Source organism: Sminthopsis crassicaudata, chromosome 1, assembly GCF_048593235.1.
Source record: "Sminthopsis crassicaudata isolate SCR6 chromosome 1, ASM4859323v1, whole genome shotgun sequence".
Taxonomy (NCBI): domain Eukaryota; kingdom Metazoa; phylum Chordata; class Mammalia; order Dasyuromorphia; family Dasyuridae; genus Sminthopsis; species Sminthopsis crassicaudata.
In genome coordinates, this window is record NC_133617.1 from 448,963,252 (window position 1) to 448,988,643 (window position 25,392).

General features: G+C 34.3%; 1 protein-coding gene across 1 annotated transcript; it reads right to left on the reverse strand.

Moving 5' to 3' along the window:
* FXN (frataxin) lies at positions 1-25,392 on the reverse strand. Its single transcript, XM_074280733.1, has 5 exons — positions 25,154-25,392; positions 20,860-20,960; positions 17,581-17,701; positions 7,752-7,849; positions 1-396 (listed from the first exon to the last, which is right to left on the reverse strand). The coding sequence occupies exons 1-5, from the start codon at positions 25,346-25,348 to the stop codon at positions 246-248; spliced, it is 666 nt and encodes a 221-aa protein (XP_074136834.1). The 5' UTR covers positions 25,349-25,392; the 3' UTR covers positions 1-245.

Genomic DNA, 25,392 nt, shown 5'->3' on the forward strand with positions numbered 1-25,392 from the left:
ATAGTTCTTCTTTGCTATAAGTTTATAAAAGTGAGATATAGTACAGAAATAGAACCAAACAATTTCAAGAAATTCACAGCCAGAGTGGAAGTCAAAAATATATATTCTTACCATATAACTATCATGTAAAATGAAGCTAGATTGGGGAGAGGAGGTGGGACATAAGAAGACAAAAAGAAATTCATTTGTGGAGGAGAGGTACTTTTTGTCAACAGCTTTCGACATCTTTAAAAATTAGATTTTTGTCAAGTGTCTTTTCCAGAATAGACCAGGGAAGACATGTCCAATTGAGTTTTCAAGGCTTTAGAAAACTCCATTTCCAGCAGTTCATGGAGGGACATTCCATCATGAGCATACACCCAATTCTTCCCTGTCCAGTCATAACGTTTGGGACCACTAGAAGACAAAACAATTATATGATACATTTCATGTAGAAAATATGTGGTAAAAAGCGAGAATTCCCATTTAGAGAGATGCCCAGAAATGCTTCCCAAAGCAATCAGAAACATGATGATGTTTTGTTATAAAGTAATTGCCCCTATAGATATTTAGAAATACATGGGACCTTTTGTCCCACGTCAAGCAATCATTGAGCATTTATTAAGAACTTAGTATGTTCCAGGAACTGTGCTAAACACTGGGGATACAAAGAAAAGCAAAAATACCATTCTTTTCCTCAAGGAGCTTATATCCTAATGGGGGGATGGAGCATGGCAAGAACTAGCTACATAAAAGAGAAACAAAGGTAATCTGAGATTATTTTGTGGAGAGGTTTTCAAGGAGACTGGAGAAGGCTTCTTTCAAGAAGGTGTGGTTTTCATTGAAAGTTGGAAGCCAAAAGGTAGATACAAGGAGTGAAAGCATTTTAGATGTTGGGGAGAGCCTGTGAAAATGCTTGGAATTGGAAGATCTATACAATGTCTAGACACAATAAGTATTTAGTAAATTTTGGTTATGGTTTGGAACTGTAATTTCAGCAGTGTTGAAACTAGGTAGAGTGAATCCCTTTAATCAATGAAGACTAGCAGCTCCTTTTGTAAATTGTTTTAATTTTGTAGAGTAATTTGCCTAGTATATCTTAATATGAGGCAACTAGATGATAAAGTGGAGTGCTGGACATGGAGTTAGGAAAACCTGAGTCCAAATATGACCTCAGATACTTATTAGTTCAGTGACCCTGGTCTAGCGATTTAACTTCTGTTTGCCCCAGTTTCCTCAATTTTAAAAAGAGGATAAAACTAGCAACTATTTTTCAAAGTTGTTGTGAGGCAAAGCGTCAGAAGTATGACTTGAACTCAAGACTTTCTGACAGAGCCTGGGCCTTTGAAAGGCAAATTAAAAATGGTTTTTTTACTAAATTAAATGGAAATATTAAGTTGTGATGTATGAATTATGCTGAGATACCTGTGTAAGAGTTTCTCTTTAGATCAGAAGAGAAAAGGAGGGAGAATAAAGATATTACTCACCTTTGAAAACAGAAGTGAGGGAAGAACTGTATTTTCTCAGCTTTAGAGCTAAGATCTCAGAAACCATATAGTTCAAACTCCTCTACTCCTAACCCTGATATTTTATAAATGAAGAAACTAAGGCCTAAAGGGATGATGTGAGATGTCAAAGTCACAAAGAAGTAAAAGGGAAAAACCTGGATCTGAACCATGTTCTTCCAGTTCTCTCTTCATTAAATCAGAGGGCCTCTTGCTTTACTTTAGTATTACCATACACAGTGAGTGAGATTAGCCTATATCCTACAGAAAGTTCATATAATAAGTAAAAATGCTACCACAATGAGTGTTTCTGGCTTTTTCTCTTGAAAGAAAAAAAAAGAAAGAGGAATAAAATAGTCAGAGACTGGAGGCAGCTAGCTTGTGCAGTAGATAGAACACCAGCTTTGAAATCAGGAGAACCTGAGTTCAAATCTGACTTAATACTTCCTAGCTGTGTGACCCTGGGCAAGTCACTTAACCCCAATTGCCTCAGCCAAAAAAATAATAATAATAATAATTTTAAAAAAAACAGTCAAAGGCAGTAAAAAAATGACTGCCATTTCATCCTACCAACCTCTCATTTACTATCCTGCTCTGGGAACTGGATAGTATATGAGACATAGCAATTGGGGAGTTTCCTGAATGTGGGAAGAGAGTCCTCTTTAGGATCAGTAAGGGAAAAAAAGGGAGAATTGAACGTAACATTCCAATGAATATTCTTCACAGTAAAAACAATATATATAGGCACTTGTTAATAAGGATAAACCAAACTGATTATAAACTGTGGAGACATTGCCTTTTCTGCAGCTCTAAGCTGATGACTGTTTGGAATTAGGATTATTTGCTCCACTTACTTTATTATGTATCTTCTTTTTTCACAAACAAAAAACCTGGAGCAAAAGATGACATTTAGATTCACTTATAAAGATTAATATTTTAAGGATGATATTTTATTAACTGTTGCCATGAATGTTGGGCATGAACAAAATGATTTAAGATTTAAAGGAAAAGGAAAAAAAAAACCAAGCTGTGCTGAATTTTCTTCTTAATGATAATAATTCATTGTACCCTAGTTTGCTGAGGAGAAGTTCTAGCAAGATGGTGGAGTAAATGGACTTTACTAAGGCCTCAAAAACAACTATACGTGCATCAAATAAAAGAAAAAAGAGATGGAAAATAACCCTTCCTATTGCCACAGTGACCACTACTAAATATCAACATACATAGGAAGTTACTTGGCTCCTCCCCCCCAACCCCAGCCAAATTTCCAATTCATCTCCCTTTTATTAGAACATGGCTCCTTAGCTTGTGGGTAGTGATACTGTGGTGTTTAATAATCTTCACTTATTTATGGTACTGGGTCCCACATCATCTTTTTGGAAGGTAAGGTGAAATAAAATCAGTATTTCCTTGCTCCCTTTGACTGAAGAATGGTTAAACAAATATAACAGATGACTTCTGTGCTATAAAAAACAATGAATTCAGAGAAGCAGCAGAAAACTATTGTGAACTGAGGAATAGAATAAAGTAAGAAGAGCAATGAAATCAGTATATGTAATGACTACGAAAACAAATGGAAAGAAAAGCCATCACAAAACAGTCAAAAATGGATGTTACAAAATTACAAACCCCCAAAACATATTTTGTTTTAAAGAAGAAATAATAATAAGATGAAATAACAATTCTTTCCTCACTGCTCCGTAAAAGAGGTGGTGGTGATAAGAGGGTAGTGGTTCATGGTTATGGAACCATTAAATACAGATTTTTTTTTAAAAAAATGACTGATTTTGCTGAACCTGGCTGAATTAAGCCATAGCACAGGGATAGGTAACAGGCCTAAAGTGGGCATATTATGGGGAAAATGGCAAAAGATGGGACTGTCCTAGTGCCACTTTCCAGTGGGGTCCCTGTCCAGACTATGACTTGGGGAATCTTCTAAAAGAGAGTGAGGGGTGAGGGTCAAGTAGATTGCTATAGGCTAGGCCAGAGATAGTGTGAACTATTAAAACTTACTGAAGTTACTTGTTTATCAAGATGCCTGATAGGCTGTCTAAAGGAAACATTTCCCTACCTTTTGAGTAGAGAATGGCAAAGTTGATATAAGATATTTGTAAAGTACTTTGCAAACTTAAAGCTCTATTATGTAGTGCCATATTCTTCTTCATCCCCAGTGATCATCAAAAATTATTAAATTCTCATTGAGCTATACTTGTCACTGCCTTAAGGATTGTGGCATGCATATTTTAAAAGAACAAAGGAACTAACCATTCTGGAGATCAGGTTGGAATTAAGCTGAAAAAGTGATTAAGATGCTTTTACTTTTTTGGCTCAGAGATCCTTCTGCATATATCTCAAGGAAGTCAATAATAAGAAAGTCACAAAAATATTTACAGTAGTCTTTTTAGTAATAGCAAATAACTAGAAACAAAATTAGAGAAACAAACTGTGATACATGAATATAATGAAATATGACTGTACTATAAGAAATGCATGAGTATGATGAACATGGAAAAACTTAGGACAATATATACAAAGCAAACAATAGAACAAGAAAACAATATATATGACTACAACATAAATGAAAACAGGACTGGCATATAACTGCTCTACAACAGTCTTTGGGTATTGTTATGGCCACAAAAACTAATCACCCTTTAGACAACTTGGTTATGTGCTTCTTCAAATTTAGTTAGACTGGTCTTCAAACTAGCAGACTCATGTTAGTAAAGTCAAAGCATGTCACTTAAAAAACAACTCCATATAAAGTCTGCTATACTCTCAGCCTATAATATAAATATCTCCCTTCTCCCTAACAAATGGAATTGTAAAGGGGTTCTGTTGTATTTCTCTCCCCTTTTCTGCTACACAGTTCCATTAATTCTCAAAGATCTGTCCCCCACTCCCTTTAGGAATAATTTAAAGAATAAGTTATTTTGGAATAAGTAAGTGATAATTTATGAGACAAATTTCCTCTTTTGGGGATTGTTTTCCTAATTTAGAATCTTTTCTTCTTCATGCCATCTTATTCTGCTGCCTCTTTTTGGAAAACAAGTTACCTTACTTCCTATCTGGCTTGGGTAACATGGTGTCAGTAACAATTAGTACTGCCCCTTACTCATGCCAGCCGAAGGACCATGGACAAGTTTCTTAATTTCTCAGTGGCCTGGGTAACTTTCAATCTGTAAGTCAAAGCTGAATTCTTCATCTATGTTGGTAAAGATAAATCCCAGGTCCCTGGTGAAATTTTTTTGTTTGTTGCCTCTTTGCCTTTAGGTCCTCATCTGTTTATTCTTAAGTTATGTGCACTATTTCTTGAATTTGAATTCTTCTTTTAGGTTAGCCATAATTGTTCATGCTTTAGGAAAATCTTTAGGTATCTTCTTATGTACCCCAATTACTTTCCAGAGCATAATGCTATCCTTTCTTTGTTTCTTATAGCTTTTTCATAAGGAATATAGATGGCAAACCTTCCTTTATGTTTGCATGAAAAATGATAATAATTCATTTATGGGTATAACTTGTTCAACAAGTTTTCAGAAATTTTTCTTTCAGTACTACATAAAGACCAAGTAAATGGTAATTAATATTCAACTACTTTCACTCTGATTGGAATATTTTCAGAGTCAATGCCTTTCAAACACTGGTGTTTGTACAACTTTTCCCTTCCTTTCTTTCTATTCATTCTCTAGCCTATCACATAGAGGACCTGGTCAGCAGAGATAATGTCACTACAAAAGGTCATTGTGTTTCCATAGGTAAATGAACCAATATCAGAGCAAGTACCTGGAAAGATTTTTAACCAAATCAAATAATCGAGAGATACATTTTGATTAAAGAGGGAAAACTAGAAAAACATATTTTTAAAAGAAAAAAATAGTATTTGTAACTTCCCTTGCATAGACTATTGGCAGTTTCTTTAAAAAAATTTTGGCATATGTTGCAGATGAAAAGTGCTACTTGGGTTTTCCACTAATGTATTACTCACTGAAATACACTTCTGAGCAAGACTAGTATAGCATCATGTTACTGTCATGTACATCCAAATAAAACATGGGCTTGCTTGGCCTTTTTCAGTTTATAGACATAGCTGAGTTTTTTTTGGTAGTTGCTATGACTATTACTATTATCCTCTGCAAATGGAGACGAAGCTACAGACATATACATTTTTGCTAGCCCAAGTGGGCTGAGATGTTTTTCCAATAATAAGGATGAATTTGCAGTGATCCAACCATATTTTTCTCCCTCAGTTCCTGCTGTGAACAAGAGCATGAATTTGTAGGACAGCTGGCCATGGGGAGGAAGTGAGAGTCATAGCCATGGACTAAGATGAAACTAATTGATTCACCTAAAAATCAAACTTCCATCCCCTGCTTCACTAGAACTGTGAGAACATATTTCTTTGGTGATATCTGTTAATTCTGTTCTCTTTAAAGATTCCTTACTAGCCAATAACAAATAGGCAGTTGGGTGGTGTAGTGAAAGGAGTACTGGGTATGGAGCCAGGGTAATGAGTTTGAATCTTGCCTCAGTCACTTACTAGTTGTGTGGCCTTGAACAAGACATCTCTTAGTGCTTCATTTTACTCATTTGTGAAATAGAGATAATGTTAGCACCTACAAAGTAGTAGGTGAAGCTCAAATGAGATAACAAAGGAAAAGCAGTTCAAGGTGCTGGAAAAATGCTAGTCGTCTGGCTAACCCCCACGTGGGCTATGTCTCAAAGTCTTTTGAAAAAGTCTTTAGAATACTGGAATTAAAAAAGATGGATTTAATTTTAAGGAGAAGTCTGGAAATATTAAAGGAGCTAAGTAATTTTATTACCCTGTCTGTTCTGCTCCTCTTTAATGCTAAGACCAGTTCATTAACTATTTATATTGTCAGTCAGAAAAAAAACAGATTCTACAGATTTTTTATCCAAATGCAATGTTAAAATCTAGGCAATCACCAGAGATAATGTGAATTTGAGACATCATTTATGGGCCTGAAGGAAGTGGGAATAATAGCTTACTAATATCTGACTGCTATTTAATTCACTTATAACCAAGAGTGATGGAACACTTCACTTTAGTGAAGAGATCATTCATAAGCTACCTCCTAATATTACCTAATATTAGATTAATATTTAAAAATTAGTGTAGGGGCAGCTAGGTGGCACAGTGGATAGAGTACCAGCCTTGAATTCAGGAGGACCCGAGTTCAAATCTGATCTCAGACACTTTACACTTCCTAGCTGTGTGACCCTGGGCAAGTCACTTAACCCCAGCCTCAGGGAAAAAAAATTAAAAAATAAAATAAAATAAAAATTAAGGTAAACACTAGAGCAGGGAAAATATAGCACCCTTTACACTGAAACATATATTTTACTCCTATCTTATTTTTCTCCATTAAATGTGCATCTATAGAAATTCTGGGCATGTACTCAGTGATCTGGACAATTTGTGCTCAGCCCTTTAAAACTCTTGTGCATTTTAGTCAAACTCACTGCCCTATACTACAAATAGAAATCTGCTAACCTTTGGTTTCCAGATTTGAAGCAGCCAAAAGAGAAATGCAAAACAAATCCAATGGTCAAAGTACAACTTATTTTGGTACCAAAATTGTATTATGCATAGAGAAAAACCCTGAAATTAAAAGCTATGTTATGTTTAATAATTAACCTTGCCCCTGACAAAGAGAGGAAAAAATACTCCTTTCTACTTTGCAGAAACTGATAGGTATGTGTGATCAGGGAGTCCTTTACCAATATCTTCAGATCACTGATGTGGTAGTGGTTGTTTTGGATGTACTGCTTTTTTCTCCTCTTCTCTAATGTTCATTACAAGGGTTGGTTTGATGGATAGGAAGGAAGGATAAACTTATGACATAAAGATAATGTGGAAACAAAAGATATAAAAATAAAAAAAATTTATACAGTGTGAACGAAATAAGACTTTGACATAGACATGCCATTAATTCAGAGATGATGAAGACTGCCTACTCACGGTTTTTTTTTTTTTTTTTTTTGAGTTAAGTATCCTCATGTCTATTTACAAAAATCAAATTATCAGCAAGGAAAATGTGATTGTGCGATCAAAGTTAATTTTCCTGCTTAGTACACGAGATAAATTATATAAACATACAAGAAAATTCACTTTTATGCTGGTTACTAATATGGGACAGGAAAGGGAAGAAAAGAGAGTGCGAAAGGACAACATAGGAAAGTATTAAGGTGTATCGCAGTTCAATTTGTTCCTATGTAAATTTTTCCAGTACAAAATAACTTACATACCTGGATGGAGAAGACAACCAGATCTGCCTGTTGGGGGTCTGTTTGTTGATCACATAGGTTCCCAGGTCTCCACCCAGCTTTACTGTTAGAACACCACTCTAATGTTTGGGGAAGGGAGGAATTGAAAATTGGCATCATGTCATAATTGCTTTGAATTTCCTAGTTTCTCAATACTTTTTTTTTTTTTTTTTTTTTTTTAGGATCCCTCCCCCCTCCCTCCAAGTCCCTTCACTTATTCCCCTTTTCCTTTTCCCTTTTCCTCTCCCCCCTTTTAATGAGGTGAGAGAAAATTCTCTGAAAAACAAATATGTTAATTATTTACTCTTTGAGCCTCTTCTGATGAGAGTAAGATTCACACAATGATTCTCCCCCTCACTAAGTTCCCTCAGATATGGTGTATTTTCTATGTCTCTTCCTGGGATGTAGTTTCCCTCTTTTTATCACTCCTTCCCCTTTTTCTGAACCGACCTCCTTCCCCTTACTACACCCCCTTTAGTTTCTCAATACTTTGCAATCATATTTGAACACAAAAGATATCACAACAATCTTGATTTAGGATTTAGAAATAATATCTCACAAATTTCAAAGCACTTTCATCTTAATCTCAGTTGGTCCTTGCTCAGAACTCTGTATAAATGCAAGTTAAGGTAGCTATGATGATCCTTACTTTTACAGATGTGGAAAATCTACCTAATATTATACTCCTACTAGTGTTCTTATATCGCAATATCCACAGAGATTCAAAATGCATATATAAACTGACAATAAAATGAGACATGTAAAATTCATCATATAAATCTACTCACAAAGGAAATATCAGAGTAGACCCACTTAACCATTTACTTTGGTATGAGAGGATGATGGCAAAGACCTCTGAAGCTCCAGGGACCCCCTTGAATTTGCTCCAACCCCAGATCTTTTCACATGTTACTAGAAAACTTTTTTTTTTTAAAATGGTTAAAAGACATTTCTTTTATGCTTCAAGTCACATGTGGAAACAGACTTATTCACTCACCTTTGCCCTCCAAATAAATTAAAATTAATACTAATACAAATAAAAGTAAAATGTAAAATAACCTTTCAATGATAGGGTCTTTTATTTCCACATCTCTTGTGCCTCTTTAATTTTTTTTTTTTTTTTTTTTTTGTGCAAATCAATTGGAGTTTAAGTGACTTGCCCAGAGTCCACAGCTAAGTATTAAGGCTAGATTTAAACTCAGGCCCTTCTGACTCAAGGGCCAGTGCTGAGGAAGTACAGGATAGGGGAGAAATATATTAGAAAAATAAAATTTTTCTTAGATTGGCAATGAAAGATTTTCTGGGTCTCCTTCACTATACATCAATTGTGGCCTGAAGAAAACATCTTTATAACATTGATGTGGATATAACCTATTCCTTTGGATCAATTCCCAAACCCATAGTAACTTAATTGTTATTAATAGTTCTTATAAAAATTTCTGCAAGTATGAAAACAAACTATCTAAATAATAATAATGATAGTAGTAATAATAGTACAATTATTAGACATGGAAAAACAACACAAGCAGCTTGTTTTTCAGATGCAACTAATCATTTGATAATAACTATATAGTCACAAGTAAAACTGAACATAATTATAGTTCTAATACATTATTAAATAGGTATATATGAAGTATGCCATCATTAAATTTATAACAGGAAATAAGAAGATGAGTTACTATTTTGAAGAATTAAATTGAAGGGGAAAAATGATGTTAAAAAGTAATTTCTTGCCGTTGCATTCAGAGATCCTACTGCTAGGCATGTAACACAAAGGGGTCAAACATAGAAAAAAGGTCCTAAATTCCACCACAATATTCAAAGCAACACTTTTTGTGGTGGCTTAGAACTAGAAAGAAAGTGGATGCTAAACAAATTGTAGTATATAAAATATGGAATATTATGCTGTTTGAGTATATAGAATATAATGGAATATTATTGTGCTGTAAGGACTAAGGAATATGAAGAAGACTTAGATGAACTAATGCAGAATAAAAATAATCAGAACCAAGAAAATAAACACAATTCCTATAATATGATAAATTGAAAAAACCAAAAATCAAACTGAACATTACTATTATAATGATCAAAGGAGTTAAGTAGTTTTAACTAAGGGTACTTAACTGTCTGGTTCAAGAGAATAGATGAGAAAAGTACTTCTTTGTTAGAAGTACATGATGGATATGGAACATTGCATAAATTCTGAAACTTGGTTGATGTGTGTGCTGGTTAGTTTTGCTGAATTACTTTTTATTTCTTCCTATTTTATTCTCTGTTAGAAAGGATGTCTCCTTGGTAAGGGAGGGGAAAAGATATGGTTATGCTAAGAAATGAAAGTCATGTATAATAAAAACAGTCAACCTTTTTTTTTTTTAAAAAGGATGTTCAATTAGTTTCCCACTAGTCCTCTGAAAAAAATATTTTAGTAGATCACAGGTTAAAATCTTTCCGTATCCATGGATTTCAGGTCTGAACATCTGGGAAAAAGGTAATAATTTGTGATAGTAACTATATTAGGAAAACAAATCACCAGAGCTGTGGTTTCTACCTTATGGGCCATGATTAATAAAAATTCACTTAAAGACATAATTGATTTTATGGTAACCTTTTCTTCTAATTTTGTATTTCATCAATCAACAGATTTTACTATCATGTTGGAAGAGTCAGGGAAATTTTTTGACACCTGATACTAGAAAAGCTCAGGTAATCCAAGTAATGGATACATGCTCTTTGCTTCCAACTCTCAATTACAGTTCATATACTTCTTGCTGTTTGTGGTGAATGAATACAATTCTTCCCATTATATGTCTATCTGTAATTTGAAGCTCTTCTAAAAGAAGCAACAAAAAGGAGGGAAATGAAGAACTAATTCTTAGTCCACTAAAGCATTTTGATGTTTGAACTGCTTGCAAGGCAGAGTAACCCAACATGAGGGTCAACTGGAAGAACTGTTTATGTGGGCACAGAAATAAGAACTTTGTTATAAATAAGTTATTTGTAGAAGTAGTCACAGATGAGCCAGCATACTCCACATGTAATTGCCTGGGACAAAACAAAAACAAAAACAGCTACAAGCATCCTTTAGACTCCAAAGAATACATCAATAATATTTAGACAATATGTCAGTTTCCAACTTAGTGAATAGAGGATCATACCAACAGGCATATTTTCATTCACTACCCCAATCTTATAGGAGTCTAGATCATCTTGGAAAAAAAAATCAAAGTAGAGGTCCAATGATATAGTGATATTCTATATGGATATGTCAGTGTTATTTGGTAAAATCTCCCATGGATAATTTAGTTAAGCAAAGCACTTAAAAGGGTTTTCAGTACATGGATTTTTGGCTCTATAGTGCTACAATCAAGACTCAATTATTCACATCAATTAAAGAAAAAGCACTAGCATAGATAAATGGCCTCCTTTGATCAGAAGACCCAGTTTGAAGGCAGGAAACAACTCAAATCAAACAATCTGTTACAGAAAACTGGAAGTTGCCTATAATCATTTTTTACCTGCTCACAGTTTTTTTTTTTTTTTTAACCTGATCTAACTGGATAACTGCTTCAATTCTAATTTCAGCCTAAGTTATTCTAGACAATTCTCTGTTTGATCAAGGGCAACCTGGCTAAGACTTGTCAATAAAAATAGTTGTTTTAAATATTTGTAATATTTACAATGTTCAATTTATAATTAGTGCATATTTAACTACTTAAAAGATGAGTCTCAGAAGGCAAACCATAATTCCTACATAACTTAGTAATAACTTACTAATGAGTCATCATGAATACTTCACACTACAGTCAACTCATATTAATTATTTTCATATTCCTTATCTAGAGATTTGGCCATGTCATTTCTTTGCTTGAAAGTCTTCAGGGGTTCTCAACTGCCTAGCAAGTAAATTTAAAACTTCTTTTCTTGGCATTCAAGGCCTCTATAATCTGGTCCTATCTTTTTATCTTTATCTCATTCATTTTCCTCAATGTATTTTACTAACTAAACAGAACTATTCTCTGTCTTATCTTCTAGAGAGCACTACATGTAAAGGCTTTGCAAATAGATGCAAGTCACTCATACCTTCATAGGTATTCTTCATTTTTCTGTTCATCTGTCTGTTAAAACTCAACTCAAAGATCATCTCTACTAAGCTTCCCCTCTGACCTCATATAGCACTGAGTTTTTCATTTTTTCAATGTATTTACTGTGTATAAGAATTACTTATTTTGGTACATTCTATTACAGTAATATAAGCTTCAATAGGGCAAGAAATATATTTTATCTAAACTTCTGAGTAAAGTAAGAGTTGCATAAATGGGTGGTGAAGCTAAATCTAATTAGGTTGGTTGTTGGATCTGTCCCTAGGCCCAGTTCTAAAGCTTCTTAAGATTTAGGTAAGAACTTCCAAATCTTCTAATTTGCTGTTTTAACTTTTAGAAATCATAATGAAGTTCTGAAGGTAAGCTTCAGGGAAAGATTATTATTATTAAGGCTCTACATACAGAGTAGTCATCATCATCACTGCCACAACTACCACCACCACCATCATCATCATCATCATCATCATCACAGCTAGCATTTCATAATGCCTACTCTGTGCCAGGCACTGTTTTAAACACTACACAAATATTATCCCATTTGATCCTCACAATAACCTATTCTTATTAATAGACAGCTGAGAAAGTTGAGGCAAATCCAGGTTAAGTGACTTGTTTAAAGTCACAGAATTTGTAAGTATCTGTAAGTATGCTGTAAATAATTGAAACTCAGGTCTTCTTGACCACATCATTCTTTCTGATAGTTACTTAGCTGTCTTTAAGTGCAGTATTGCAAACTAAAGAGGGAGAAGGGGGCATGGCTAAACAAATTATGATATGTGAATGTAATAGAATACTACTGTACAATAATCAATTGTCAAATAGATGGTTTCAGAGAAACCAAGATTTTTATGAACTGATGCAGAGGTAGTAAAGACCAGGAGAACAAGTTATATAAATTAACAACAAAATTGTAAAGGCAAAAAACTTAGAATTCTGAAAAGTGAAGTGACCAACCAAGATTCTAGAAGATCAATGATGAAGTTTTCTACACATCTCTTGATAAGCATGGGATAGACTCAGGATGCAGAATGAGACATATATTTTTGGATCCGACCAATATAGAAATTAATTTTGCTTGATTATTCATATTTGTTACAATGGAAAAATAAAAAGATGATAAATAAGCAAATAAATAAATAAAGTCTTCCAGTGTGAGTCCACTAGAGGAAAAATACTTTGCATAAAGGATTTGTGTTCCTTGACTATGCCTATTTGTTACCAGGATTCTACTTTCTCCCTCCCACTGGAAAGGAGAAGTGCTAGTGATAGTGTTGTTTCAAAAAGTGGGGGATGAGGCAATTAGGTGGCACAGTTGATAGAGCACCAGCCCTGGAATTAGGAAGATCTGAATTAAAATTTGGCCTCAGACACTTACTAGCTGTGTGACCCTAGGCAAGTTACTTAACCCTGATTGCCTACAAAGAAAAAAGAAAAAGAAAAAAAAGCAGGTCGTTGAAGCATTTTTTTAAATGCACAAAAGAGAACAGAAAGAAATTCAGAAGATAACAGATAGGCAGGATTGCTCTGAAAGTAACAAATTAAATTATTATATATTTTTGAAAAAAGTAAGCTATAACAAAGAATTATGGTTTTATATAAATAATATTTTCCTGTTTTACCCTGTACATGGAAGCATCCTTTTTTTGGGGGGGGGCAGGGAGCAGAGGATGTTCATGGAGTTCAGAAAAAAAAAATTTTTAAAGGCCACAATGGATGCAATGTGGTACAATGGAAAGATCATTGAACTTGGAATCAGTGGACACACATTTATATATCACCTCTGTCACTTACTACTTTCATAACTTTAAGCTAGACTCTCCATGGGCCCTGATTTCCTTATCTGTAAAATGTAATTAGAGGAGCTGATCCCTTAATTCCCTTTCAGTTCTTATCTCTAATTCTATCAATCAAAAACAGAACATTTATTAATGGCTTACTGTATGCCAGGCACCATCTAAGTGCTGGGTTCACAAAGAAAAAGCAAAGATAATCCCTGTCCTCAAGAAACTTACCTTAATGGGGAGATCTCATATATAGGTAATATATATATATATATATATATATATACACACACACATACATATATATATATACACATATATGTATATATATGTTATAGATAAATTAAAAATATAGAATATAGAATGGTCCTTCAGCTTTATTTTACTAAGTCAGATTCCTTTATGTCGATAAAACCTGTTTCCTAAGCTTCTTCTTCAAAGATGCCTTGCCTGACAAAGAATACATGTACTCAACTTCCTATTTCTTTAATACTTAATGTGTTCCTGTGAAGTCATCATATAAATATTTTTATGTTGGTCAGTCTCCCTAGTTAGGCTATGAAGCCCAGGGGCAGAGCTGATCATCTCTGATATTTTACAGTTATTCATTCTGTCCCCATAGCTCCTAGATAGTTCCTGTGGGGTAGGGATAGAGGAAGGGACACAGTAGTGGAAGGTACTCATTAAATATTGTTTTTGCACCTAAGATGATCTTCAAAAAAATCCTTATAAATAATTACAGAACTTAAAACAAACTGTCTGCTTTGTGATATTAACTGGTCTCAAAAAAAATTAATCGATTAAGAGGGGATTTTCTCTTGCTCAATGAGGAATTAGTACTAAACAATAATTAAAAAGATCAGAAGCCAGAAAATATCCTTTTCTAAGTATGACACCTAGTGGTTATAACCTTTTATTAAACACTCAAACACAAATGGCTAACACCATCCAATTTGAGGAATCTTAACTTAGTGCAAAATACCATATATAAACAATAATCCTATGGAAGTATTCCTAGCCATAAGATACATCTATTAAGTACCTGCTTTATGCAGAGAACTATGGCTAAAATAGGAAGAGGAACATAGGATAAGGGACAGTTTGTGACCTCAAGGGCTTTATAGTCTAAGATAATGTTATTGAATGAGGTAAGGCAGTGAGAATTGAGTAGTTAGGGGATAAAGAGAAGTTGGGATAGAAGGTTTCCATGTCATTCAACAAGGATTCCCCTTTTTAGATTTAGAACTGTGATTTCATCAGTGTAGGAAATCCCAGAGAGAAAACACATTCTACAACTATGCATCTTGTAGTCTTGGAATAGAATTTTTCATTCTGTAGTCTTTGAGAATTTTTATTTCTTAGTATTGATAACTATTCCAATATACTGTATTTCTTTTGCAATTCTACATATTTTGTTTTCTGCATTAAAAACATCATTTTGAGAAATGATCTACACGATTCACCAAGCTATCAAGGAAGTTGATGACATAGAAAAGGTTAGACATTCCTCTATTAGAGAATTGCTTGGAAGACCCAAGGGTTTAAGTGATTTACCAGGGTCACATAGTTGTATGTGTATGAAGTGAGCCTTGAATACAGTACTGAATACAGTACTACCAGTTCTAAAGCTGACTCCTTATCCATGAGGAAAAAGATGCTGCCACACCAAATAGAGCCTAGATCTAGAGTTAGTTCAGATATAATTTCTATACTAGGTGGAGTATGAAAGTGCAATTATTGTTGTCATTGTTCAGTCACATCTGACTTTTGATACTATCTGTGGGGTTTTCTTGGAAAAGTTACTGGAATGGATTGCCATTTCCTTCTCCAGTTTTATACAGGCAGGGGTTAAGTGACTTGCCTAGGATCACATAGTAAGTGTGTGGTGTCAGATTTGATTTCTGGTCTTTCTAACTGTAGGCTCAGGGCTCTATCCACTACATCACCTAGCTGCCCCAAGTATAATAGAAAGGTAAAAAGTAATATGGTGGTCTAAGAGGGAGAGATCACTTACATCTAGAAGTGGGAAATCAGGAAAGGGTTCTTAGAGGAGACGACATCTGAATTATGACACAGGGAACCAGGAAGTTGTATAGGGTCAAGACTATAACATCAACATTTTTGAAAATCAATTTAAGTTTTTTAAGTGATTTGTTGGCTGCCTTTCTCCAAAGCTCCTAAGGGTGTTGGCCAAACTGTATTTGATTTAATTCACTTTTTTAGTCCTTTTCTAATGTTTCAATGTAGCATAAAGGTGATCCTGTATTTTTAAAGGTAATGCCAGTGAACATATGCTGTCAGGTCCTATCAAGTTCCAAAGACTTTTCGTAGGACTCTGGCCACAGATGGATATATTATTCAAGAATTAGCTTATCTAATTAAAAACCAAACCAAAACAACACAACAACTCATCATCAAGTTGGTTCCTTGGTGATGAATTGTTTTCTGCTATTACTCTAGACTAAGATGCTATATTAAGGTACAAAGGGATTGGGGAATGTATTGGCAGAAGTCCACATCAGGGAACAGGAAATTAAGGTTTTAGACCAGATCTAAACTGTACCCTGTTTTTGCTTTGCTTTGTTTTTGTTCTTTGAGGCAATTGGAGTTAAGTGACTTGCCCAAGTTCCATAGCTAATGTTATGTGTCTCAGGCCCAGCCTGCTGTTTTTGTATGGCCTGTGAGCTAAGAACAGTTTTAGTATTAAATTTATACTAATGAAAAAACTAATCCTTCATGAATATATATTTTTTTAAATTTACCCTCTTTCATGGAAAGAGACTGGTACACAAATACATAAGATTCGTATTCTTTTCCACTCATCTAGTCCAGCTCTTATTTCTAAGGTTGGTTTAGTATTAAAGTTTACAAATTAGGCAAGATTGAAAAAAAGCAAGAGAATTTCAAACCATTAATCTGGGAAGTACTCCAAAGGTTGCTTACTCAATCAGAAGTTGAGAAAGAATTTCTAGACTCATTTAAAATTATTTCCCTTCAGGTACTCTGCCCATATTCTGACCAAACTGACCTGTATGCACAATGCTGAGTTAGTTCTAAACAACCATTTTAAAAGTCAACAGGTAGCAAGAACACTTTTCCAAAATTTCCAAATTCCATCTTTGCCTCTGGAAGAGGCTGTGCTACATACCTGGAATAACTTTTGTTTTCTTCTCTGTCTCTTAGAAGCCTGAGCTGCCTCTGAGGTAATTTCCTCCAGGAAGTTTTTCCTGGGCTCTCTAGTTCTTCTGGCTCATTCTCTCCTCGAATAATTATGCATTCATTTATCTGTATCTATGTCAAAAATCCTACTAAAATATAAGCTTCTGTTGTTGTTTTAGATTCCTTTGTATACAAAAGGCACTTAATATTTGCTAGATTGGTTCACACGTACAGTTAATTTTTAACAGACTTTTTTCTGAGTCATTTCTTGAATGTAGCAAAAAATTAAGGCTTGTTGACTTTGGTACTATTGCTTAGTAGGATTGTATCTTACTGACAATTCCCTGAGAACATGAGAAGAACACTATCAAATTCCACTGTCCCTAGCAGAGAAGGCCTCTGATATCTTCTTAGAAGACCTCTAATTCTTTTTTTTTCCAAGTCACATAGGGAGATGTTTTATAAAAAGATTCACTGAGCTACTTTCCTTAAAGTGATTTCTAAGTGGGAAGCTGGTGGAAAGAGTTCTGGATCTGTAGTTAGAGAAACCTTGGGTTCAAAATTTGGTTTTGTACTTATTTCCTGTGTGACCTTTGGTAAGTCATCTGACCTCTCGGTAATTTATCTGTAAAATGGGAAGGTGGGACTAGGATGACCTCTCAGGGCACCTTGCAGCTCAAAATCTATGATCTTATGTCTTATTTACTGAAGAGTCCTTCAATGTACTGTTGTTTCAATGGGTCAGAAGAATTAAAGTAAGAAGAGAAATACCCCGAATGAAACATCGTATTCCTTGGATGTGTAAGGCTTGTCTCCAAGATCTTCAAAGAAATATGCTAAGGAGTCCAATGTTTCTTCAGCAAGTTTTTCATAAGTGGTTTCATCTAGTGAGCTGCAGATGTCAGAAAAAAAGAGTAGTATACAGTTAGCAAAAATCATTTTACTCAGTATCAAATTAATAAAATTTTTAAAACAATAAGAAAATATTACAAAAAAAACCAAACAAACCAACTTTCTTCTTCTCTCCAATAATAGGACCAGACTAAATAATTTCTGAAATTTATTCCCATTCAGAAATTGTGATTTTAGAAACAGTTTTGAAGACCAAGAAGACTGTGACAAAACCATTACTCTTTAAGATTATGACTTTATGTTGGCTCAGTATTTTTCATTCTCAAAATAACTAGAAGCTGGAGGAGAGATTTTAGAAATTCTATAAATCTTCCTATTTCTTAAGAGGAACTAAAAACCACAAGTTCTAAATGGACAATTAAATATTAAAAGAATGGATTTGCACAGTTCAACTTAAAAACTAACAATCCAAAAGAGGCTATTGGAAGTAAATTGGTAAATACATGATATGGTCAGATCACTTAATCCACAAGTGTTTATTGAATGTATATGAAAGCATTTTCTTTTTAAATTTTTTTTCAAAGAAATAGGCATTTATTAAGTACTGGGATAAAAAGACAAAAATAAGACAGTCCTTGTTCTCAAGAGTTTATAATCTACTGAGGGATGGAAGAACAACTTGTGGATGGAAAAGTACATACACATGTAATTTTTAATTTTTTTAAAAGTATAGACTTGTAGAAGATTTCTAATGAGTAAACAAATTTCCTCTACCAGTACCAATCTGCACTACTACTTTTTTTTTTTTTAAAAACAATATATAGATGTCAATTAAAAAAATAAATAAATAAATAAAGACTACTCAATGAAGGGAGGAGATGCACAGGGAGTTTACAGGTAATGAATGCTTTGCCACACATTGATCTTCCTTTTTTTTTTTTTTTTTTTTTTTTTTTAATGGTGTCACCAACCAACACTTTATTATTTTTTTTTATTATAGTTTTTTATTTACAAGATATATGCATGGGTAATTATTCAACCTTTTGTTCCAACTTTTCCCCTCCTTTCCCTTCCCCCTCCCCCAGATGGCAAGTTGACCAGTACATGTTAAATATATTAAAGTATAAGTTAAATACAATATATGTATACATGTCCATACAGTTATTTTGCTGTACAAAAAGAATCAGATTTTGAAATAGTGTACAATTAGCCTGTGAAGGAAATCAAAATGTAGGCAGACAAAAATAGAGGTGTTGGAAATTCTATGTAGTGGTTCATAGTCATCTCCCAGAGTTCTTTCACTGGGTGTAGCTGGTTCAATTCATTACTGTTCTTTTGGAACTGATTTGGTTCATCTCACTGTTGAAGAGAGCCACGTCCATCAGAATTTGATTTTCCTTCTTAAGCTTTATTTTGCCAACCAATAAAGAGGTGGGGATTTGATTCCCCCCAGAAAATCACTGACAAGCTGTTGAGAAACCATTTAACTAAGTGACACCCACACTGTGATCTTGCCAAGTGTCTTCAGATTATTAATTTTCTTTTGAATAAAGATGCTAAATTATCCCGACTTACCACACACAAGGCTTCTCAGAAATGGAAAAACCCTCCAGGGTCAGGTAGTCCAACCTAATAACTTTTTTGTGTGAATCTCTTTCAATAATAACAACACAGAAAATTACTCCCAGGGTAATTAAATATACCATTCAGGATATTATTTTAGATTTGCACATTAAGTGCTTACAATAACTACAAGAATAACATTTACCCTGACAAGCTCCAAATTATAATTACATTATATAAATATAATTGCAAAATATTAAATTTTATTCTTCTGATACTTATATAAATGCTAAATACTATTATGGAATAATTACAAATGTTTTGTGTGGAACATTCTGTAAGAATTGAAAAAAATCAATCTAGCAAGACCGTGTATACTTATATTTTCGGCAAGACTTCACATTTAACTTTTTTATTTTAAAATTTTTGTAATTTAAATAACATTTTGATGAAATAATGTTTAAAATAATATGATAATAGTATATAAACTTAACTCTGATGTTAGACTTTTAAACAAAGTTTTTTTAGTTCAACACAAGACAGTCTTCAATCTAATCTTACATTGAGTTCATTTCTTTATTTTGATTTAAAATAAGAATAAACTGACGTTTGCCCACAAAATACACACACACACACACACACACACACACCAATATATAGATGAAAACATTTTCTTATAGAAAACCTTTGCACATAAAAACACACACATGTTCCAAAGTTTGTACTTAAAGAAAAGAAAATGAACCTTAGCTTAGCTGGTTAGCTGCTAACTTAGCTGCTTAGCTGGGAGGCAGATGAGAATCTATTGGTGTCTGACACCATTGTGTTTGTTACTTTGCTTGAATTCTTTTTTTTCTTTCTCTCTTTGTTTTGAAAGATGGCTTCCTAGGGAGAGGGCAGGCCAGGATTATATTTAAAATATACCAATAAAATTTTAGTTAATTATAAATAAACATTCTTTTGGGACTGTATTGATTTAGAAATTAATTCTTATTGACAGCCTTTGTTTTTATATTACTTACATCATCTCCCTGAGAATCATCCCTTATTACAAAGAGTCAATTCTTAAATTATCTTTCCTTATACGGTCAGTTGTTTTTGATATATTCTTCTCATATATTCTTCTAATTTTTCAGTCTTTAGACTTTGTTTTTATATTTCATGTTGTTTCATTGAATCATTGATCTTTAATTGTTCCATTTTATTTTTTCTGAATGTCTACTACTTGGATCATTTTTCCACCTTTCTCTGTTCTATGTAGTTTACTCTCCTTCCAATTTTTTTCCATAGGTGCTCTAATTTTATTAAAACAACAACAATAAAAACAAAAACGTCTTGCTTCATTTTTTCCATTCCTCTTGGAGTTCTTATGAAAATGCCATTCTTTTTCTTTGAGGTTCTATATGTACTTATTTTGAGATTATTTCTTAGGTTTTACTTAATCCCTACAGTATTGCTCTTCTCTGGCTAAAGTTCAATTTTTTTTTTCCACTCATGATTTCAGTCTTGGAATCCCAGGAGATTTGTGAAAAAGCCTATCCTTAATGATAGTGGTACTACCACAATGATGTATGTGAGTAATGATATGTGACCAGTGAATAATGACAAATGATAAACACTGGTAATGCAACTTACTTTTTGTCACCCAATGTTCCTGTTTTCCTCAAATTCATCAGATGAACACTCTGCTTTTTGATCTTTGGAATCTGGCCTTTGAAACCTTGGAACTGAGAACTCTGAATAACATAAATAATTATTACCTTTTTTTGGTATATATTTGAGTCATACCAAGCACCATTATAGAACTACCACCATTCTACTTATGAAGCTGATAGTGTTAAAATGTATGAAAAATTTATTCTTATTTTTATCACCAAGTATTACCAAGAGAAAAGAGAGACAGCTTGGCATAGTGGATAAAGATCTAGCCTCAGATATGGGAAGACTTAGGAGAAAATCTCAATTCTGACCTATAATATGTGACTCTAAGCAAAGCATTTAACCCTCTGCAATTCTCTAAAATAAGAAGTTGCACAGGAAGTGACAACATGCATTGAAAGAAGGAATTTCCTCATTCGGGAGTTTTCTATACTATTGAAATCACAGCTCCCTATTACCAAAACGAGTAAACTTTAGTAATGTTGAAAAAAAAAATCCCCCTATAATTCAAGATGCAATGTAAAACTGTCCTCAAGCAGTTAACAACTTAAGAAGATGAAGAGATTAGTTCCAGTTGGGGGAGAATCAGAGAAAGCTTCATGGAGAAAGAACTTCCTGTAGTAAAGCATGACATTTTGAGGAAGAAATAACAAGCTAGATTGGATCTAGAAGAAGAGGATCACAAGGTAGAGGGGATGGGCTGAAGAATTAGGGATATTTAGCCATGAAAACAAGAGAGAAATATTTCTCAAATATTTAAAGAGTTATCTCATGTGGAAAATGAATTAAGACTTGGCTTCCCTGGTCCCAAAGAACAGAAAGAGGACCAATGGGTAAAAGTCAAAGAGAGCTCAACAGAAGGGAAAACTTACTAGTGATGAGAACTACAGGTTCTTTCTGGATGCATCAAGCATCCTGTTAGTCTTTAAGAAAAAGATTAAATGACTAGTCAACGATAAACAACATAAACAAAAACAAAAACAAAAAATAAGGCAAGCAATATGGTTATCTTGGGCAAGTCACTTAATTGGAAATAAGCTTCCTCATTTGGAAATATAAATATTATTAATAAATATTTATATAGTGCTGTAAGGTTTGCAAATGTCTTTACATAAATTATCTCACTTGATCCTCACAAGAATTCTATGACGTACATGCTATTATTATCTCCAATTTTACAGATGAAGAAATTGAAGTTGAGATTAGGTCACATAACTAAGTGTCTTGAAGCAGGATTTGAATTTGGGGTCTTCCTCACACCAAAGTCCATGGCTCTATGAATGTATTACTTACCTGTCTCTTAGCATTATCTTCCTCTAAAGACTTTCTGAAAAACATGTTTTATAAACTACAAAACACTACATAGAAAGATAGGCCATCTTTAATGTCATTCTGTGAGTATCAGAGACTTCTCTTAAACAGTATTCTGTGAAGGGATTCATAGTGTTTGCCACATTGTCAGAGGAGTTCATGACTCAAAAGACAGATCTGTTCATTTTCTTATAGATTTCTTGTCAATAGTTGCTTTAAAAGTCACTGTATGTTTAACATGTATGAGACTGCCTGCCATCTAGGGAAGGGGATAGAGGGAAGGAGGGGAAAAGTTGGAACAGAAGTGTTTGCAAGGATCAATGTTGAAAAATTACCCTGCACATGTTTTGTCAATAAAAAGCTATAATAATAATAAAGAAAAGAAAAAAAAAGTCACTGTAAATACATGTGAAATACTTTTCAGAAATAATAAAGTGACAAGGACATCTGAATGTTCCAGTACTTCTAGAAAAGCTTTAGATTTGAAGTCATGAGAGAAGTGGCTTTAGAGACTGCTTTTAAGGCTTAAAAGCTTGGTGACCAAGGTGGGGTAGTTCAATGGCTCAGTAGACAGAGCCCTGGACCTGAAACCAAGATGTCAGTTCAAATCTGCCCTCAAACTCTTATTGTCTGAGTCTGGGCACATAATCTCTATGTTCATCAAATATAAAATGGGAATTACAAGAGCACCTACCTTGAGAGGTTCTGTGAGGATCAAATGAGCTCATATTTGTCTAGCATTTGGTAAAAGTTATATAAAATATATATATATATATATATATATATATATATATATATATATATTATTTCCCTCACTTCCCATTCCCATGTCTTAAGCTTTTTGAGCTTTATTTTCCTCTATGAAATGAACTCGTAAAGATTGCAATGAGGCTCAAATAGGATGTTTCTAAGTTCTGCAAACTTAAAAGTAATACATATATATGTATATAAAATGTCAACTATTAATTGCTTAATAAAAATGGGGGAGATGAAATATAGAAATAAACCTAAATCCTAAGCAGGTGTGGAATAATTTATACTTAAACAATATAATACACATTTATTAAGCACCTCTATGCAAAGCAGTCTGTTAAGTACTTTAATTACTAATTAACAATTAATTAACTTTAATTACTAATTAACAATTACTAACAGCAGCAGGCTTTTGTTTGTATGTTTTGTGAAGATACTTTATTTTTATTGCTTTCTTTCTTTCTTTTTTTAATCCTAAAAGATAGATTGAGGATGGGAAGGAAAGATAAGGAATATGAGGAAGACAGTACTGCAAATACATAACAGTCTCCAGTATATTAGTCAGTTATTATTATATTATAATTTTTATATTATATTAGTTGCTGCTGCTATTATTGTTGTCTAGTCATTCAGCCTTGTCCAACTCTTCATAAGCCCATTTGAAGTTTTCTTGGCAAATATACTGAAGTGATTTGCCATTTCCTTCTTCAGTGGATTGAGACAAACAGGTTAAGTGACTTGTCAGACAACTAATAAGTATCTGAGGTTAGATTTGAAGTCAGGCCTTCCCGAGCCACCAAGCTGCCCGCCTCATGGAAGTTGTTTACCAACCCTATAATAATATTAAATAAAGAAGACCGTGCACTGGTTAGTTTTAGAAAGACAAGAATTTAAATCCTAACTTTGGCACATATTGTGTGCCTGTATTAAAATCATTTATCTGCTAAATTCACCGGAATGTTCTAGGACTCTAAATTTTCCAGAAACTGTTACTCTGTATCAATGGAGGGAATTATCTTCAAAAGTAAGTTTTCTACAGTGATAGAATGGCAGGTTCCTACCACCAAAAAAACCCCAACAACCAAACAAAAAAACCAACTTTTATTTGTGGGAAGTCACACTTTATAGAAAAAATCATGGCTCATTAGTTGTGTATGTAGTGAGTGTTCAAAGTTGTAATGATTAAAATTTTGTGAAATAAGACCTAGGAGGAAATGATCACGGAATTGTGATGAATTCAGCCAGAAGTAAAGAAGCTGAATTAATGATTTCATAATCACCCAATGAAGAATTTTATACTCATGAAATATTAGAGCTAAAAATAGACTGGCTTTACAGATGATCTATTTTAATCTTCTGTACAGAAGAGGAAACTAAATCCCAATCAATCAGTAATCCCGAATTTATTAAAGATACAATATGTAACAGGTTTTTTGAAGCAAAAAAAAAAAAAAAAATATGCCCCTGCCCTCAAGGAATTTACATTCCAGAGGAACCCAAAAGATAAGCATGCAAGATGTTAAGCCCAAAAGACTTGCCTCAATTAATTTGTAAAATGTAGATAACAATAGGATCTTACCATCCCTGTCCCTGTCCCCCCATCTCTTTCGAGGATCAAAGGACGGAATATGAAACGTTTAGAACAGTGCTTGCACATAGTAAGCACAATGTAAATGTTATTATATTTGAAAGAGCTTTTGCAAACCTTAAAACGCTATATAAATATTAACTATATTACAAGATGAATTCAACAAACATAAACACATAAAAGAAAAGTCAATTTTGCACAATTCAAGCCTCACCAAGAGGTAAAAGGGAGGAAAACAGGGAACTCCAGAAATGGGGGTACAAGAACTGCAAAGTTACGGAGATACATGGAGGGAGACGTAAGAAGACTGGAGATGGAGGAAAGACAGGGGTCGTCGGACATTAAGTGTCAGGGAGAGAGAATTCAGACTATTCTACTTAGGGCAGTTTAGAGCTAAATATGCTCCAGACACTTTCGGGGTCTGGCCACCGTTCAAGAAACTCCGCCCCTCCTGTTCCACAGATCTCCCCCCGCTTCTCATTTAACCAAGCCCTCCCACTCCCCAGGTTTTCCTCTCCAACTCCATCGGTCCCACCCCTCCCGTTTCCCCAGGCCCCGCCCCCGTCCTTCCCGTCACCTGATCCTGCAGACAGGGCCGCAGTCACGATGCATACTCACCAACTGTCCCGGAGACCAAGAGGTCACAGTTCCGGCCCCTGCTTGCAGAGTCAGAGGGCCTAACCGGGCCGGGAGGCCGCAGAACCCAGCCTTCCTTGGCCTGAGCTCCAGCAGCTGCAGGGTACGCAGTTCGGCTCGATAGGGCCTCCGCGGTACTACTGCCCGCGCCAGCTCTCCCAGCCTGGGCCTCCACATGCTTCTTGCGCGCCTGGCAGCGCCGCCCAGCGCCTCAAAGTTGT

Bases quoted from the DNA above. Each gene is read 5' to 3' on its own strand.
- FXN (XM_074280733.1), bottom strand. From the start codon at position 25,348: ATGTGGAGGCCCAGGCTGGGAGAGCTGGCGCGGGCAGTAGTACCGCGG. The intron at 7,850-17,580 runs GTATTTCTCTTC...CCCAAACATTAG, and splicing joins AATACGATGTTTCATTCGGG to AGTGGTGTTCTAACAGTAAA. The intron at 397-7,751 runs GTATGTAAGTTA...TTTGTCTTCTAG, and splicing joins TGGTTGTCTTCTCCATCCAG to TGGTCCCAAACGTTATGACT.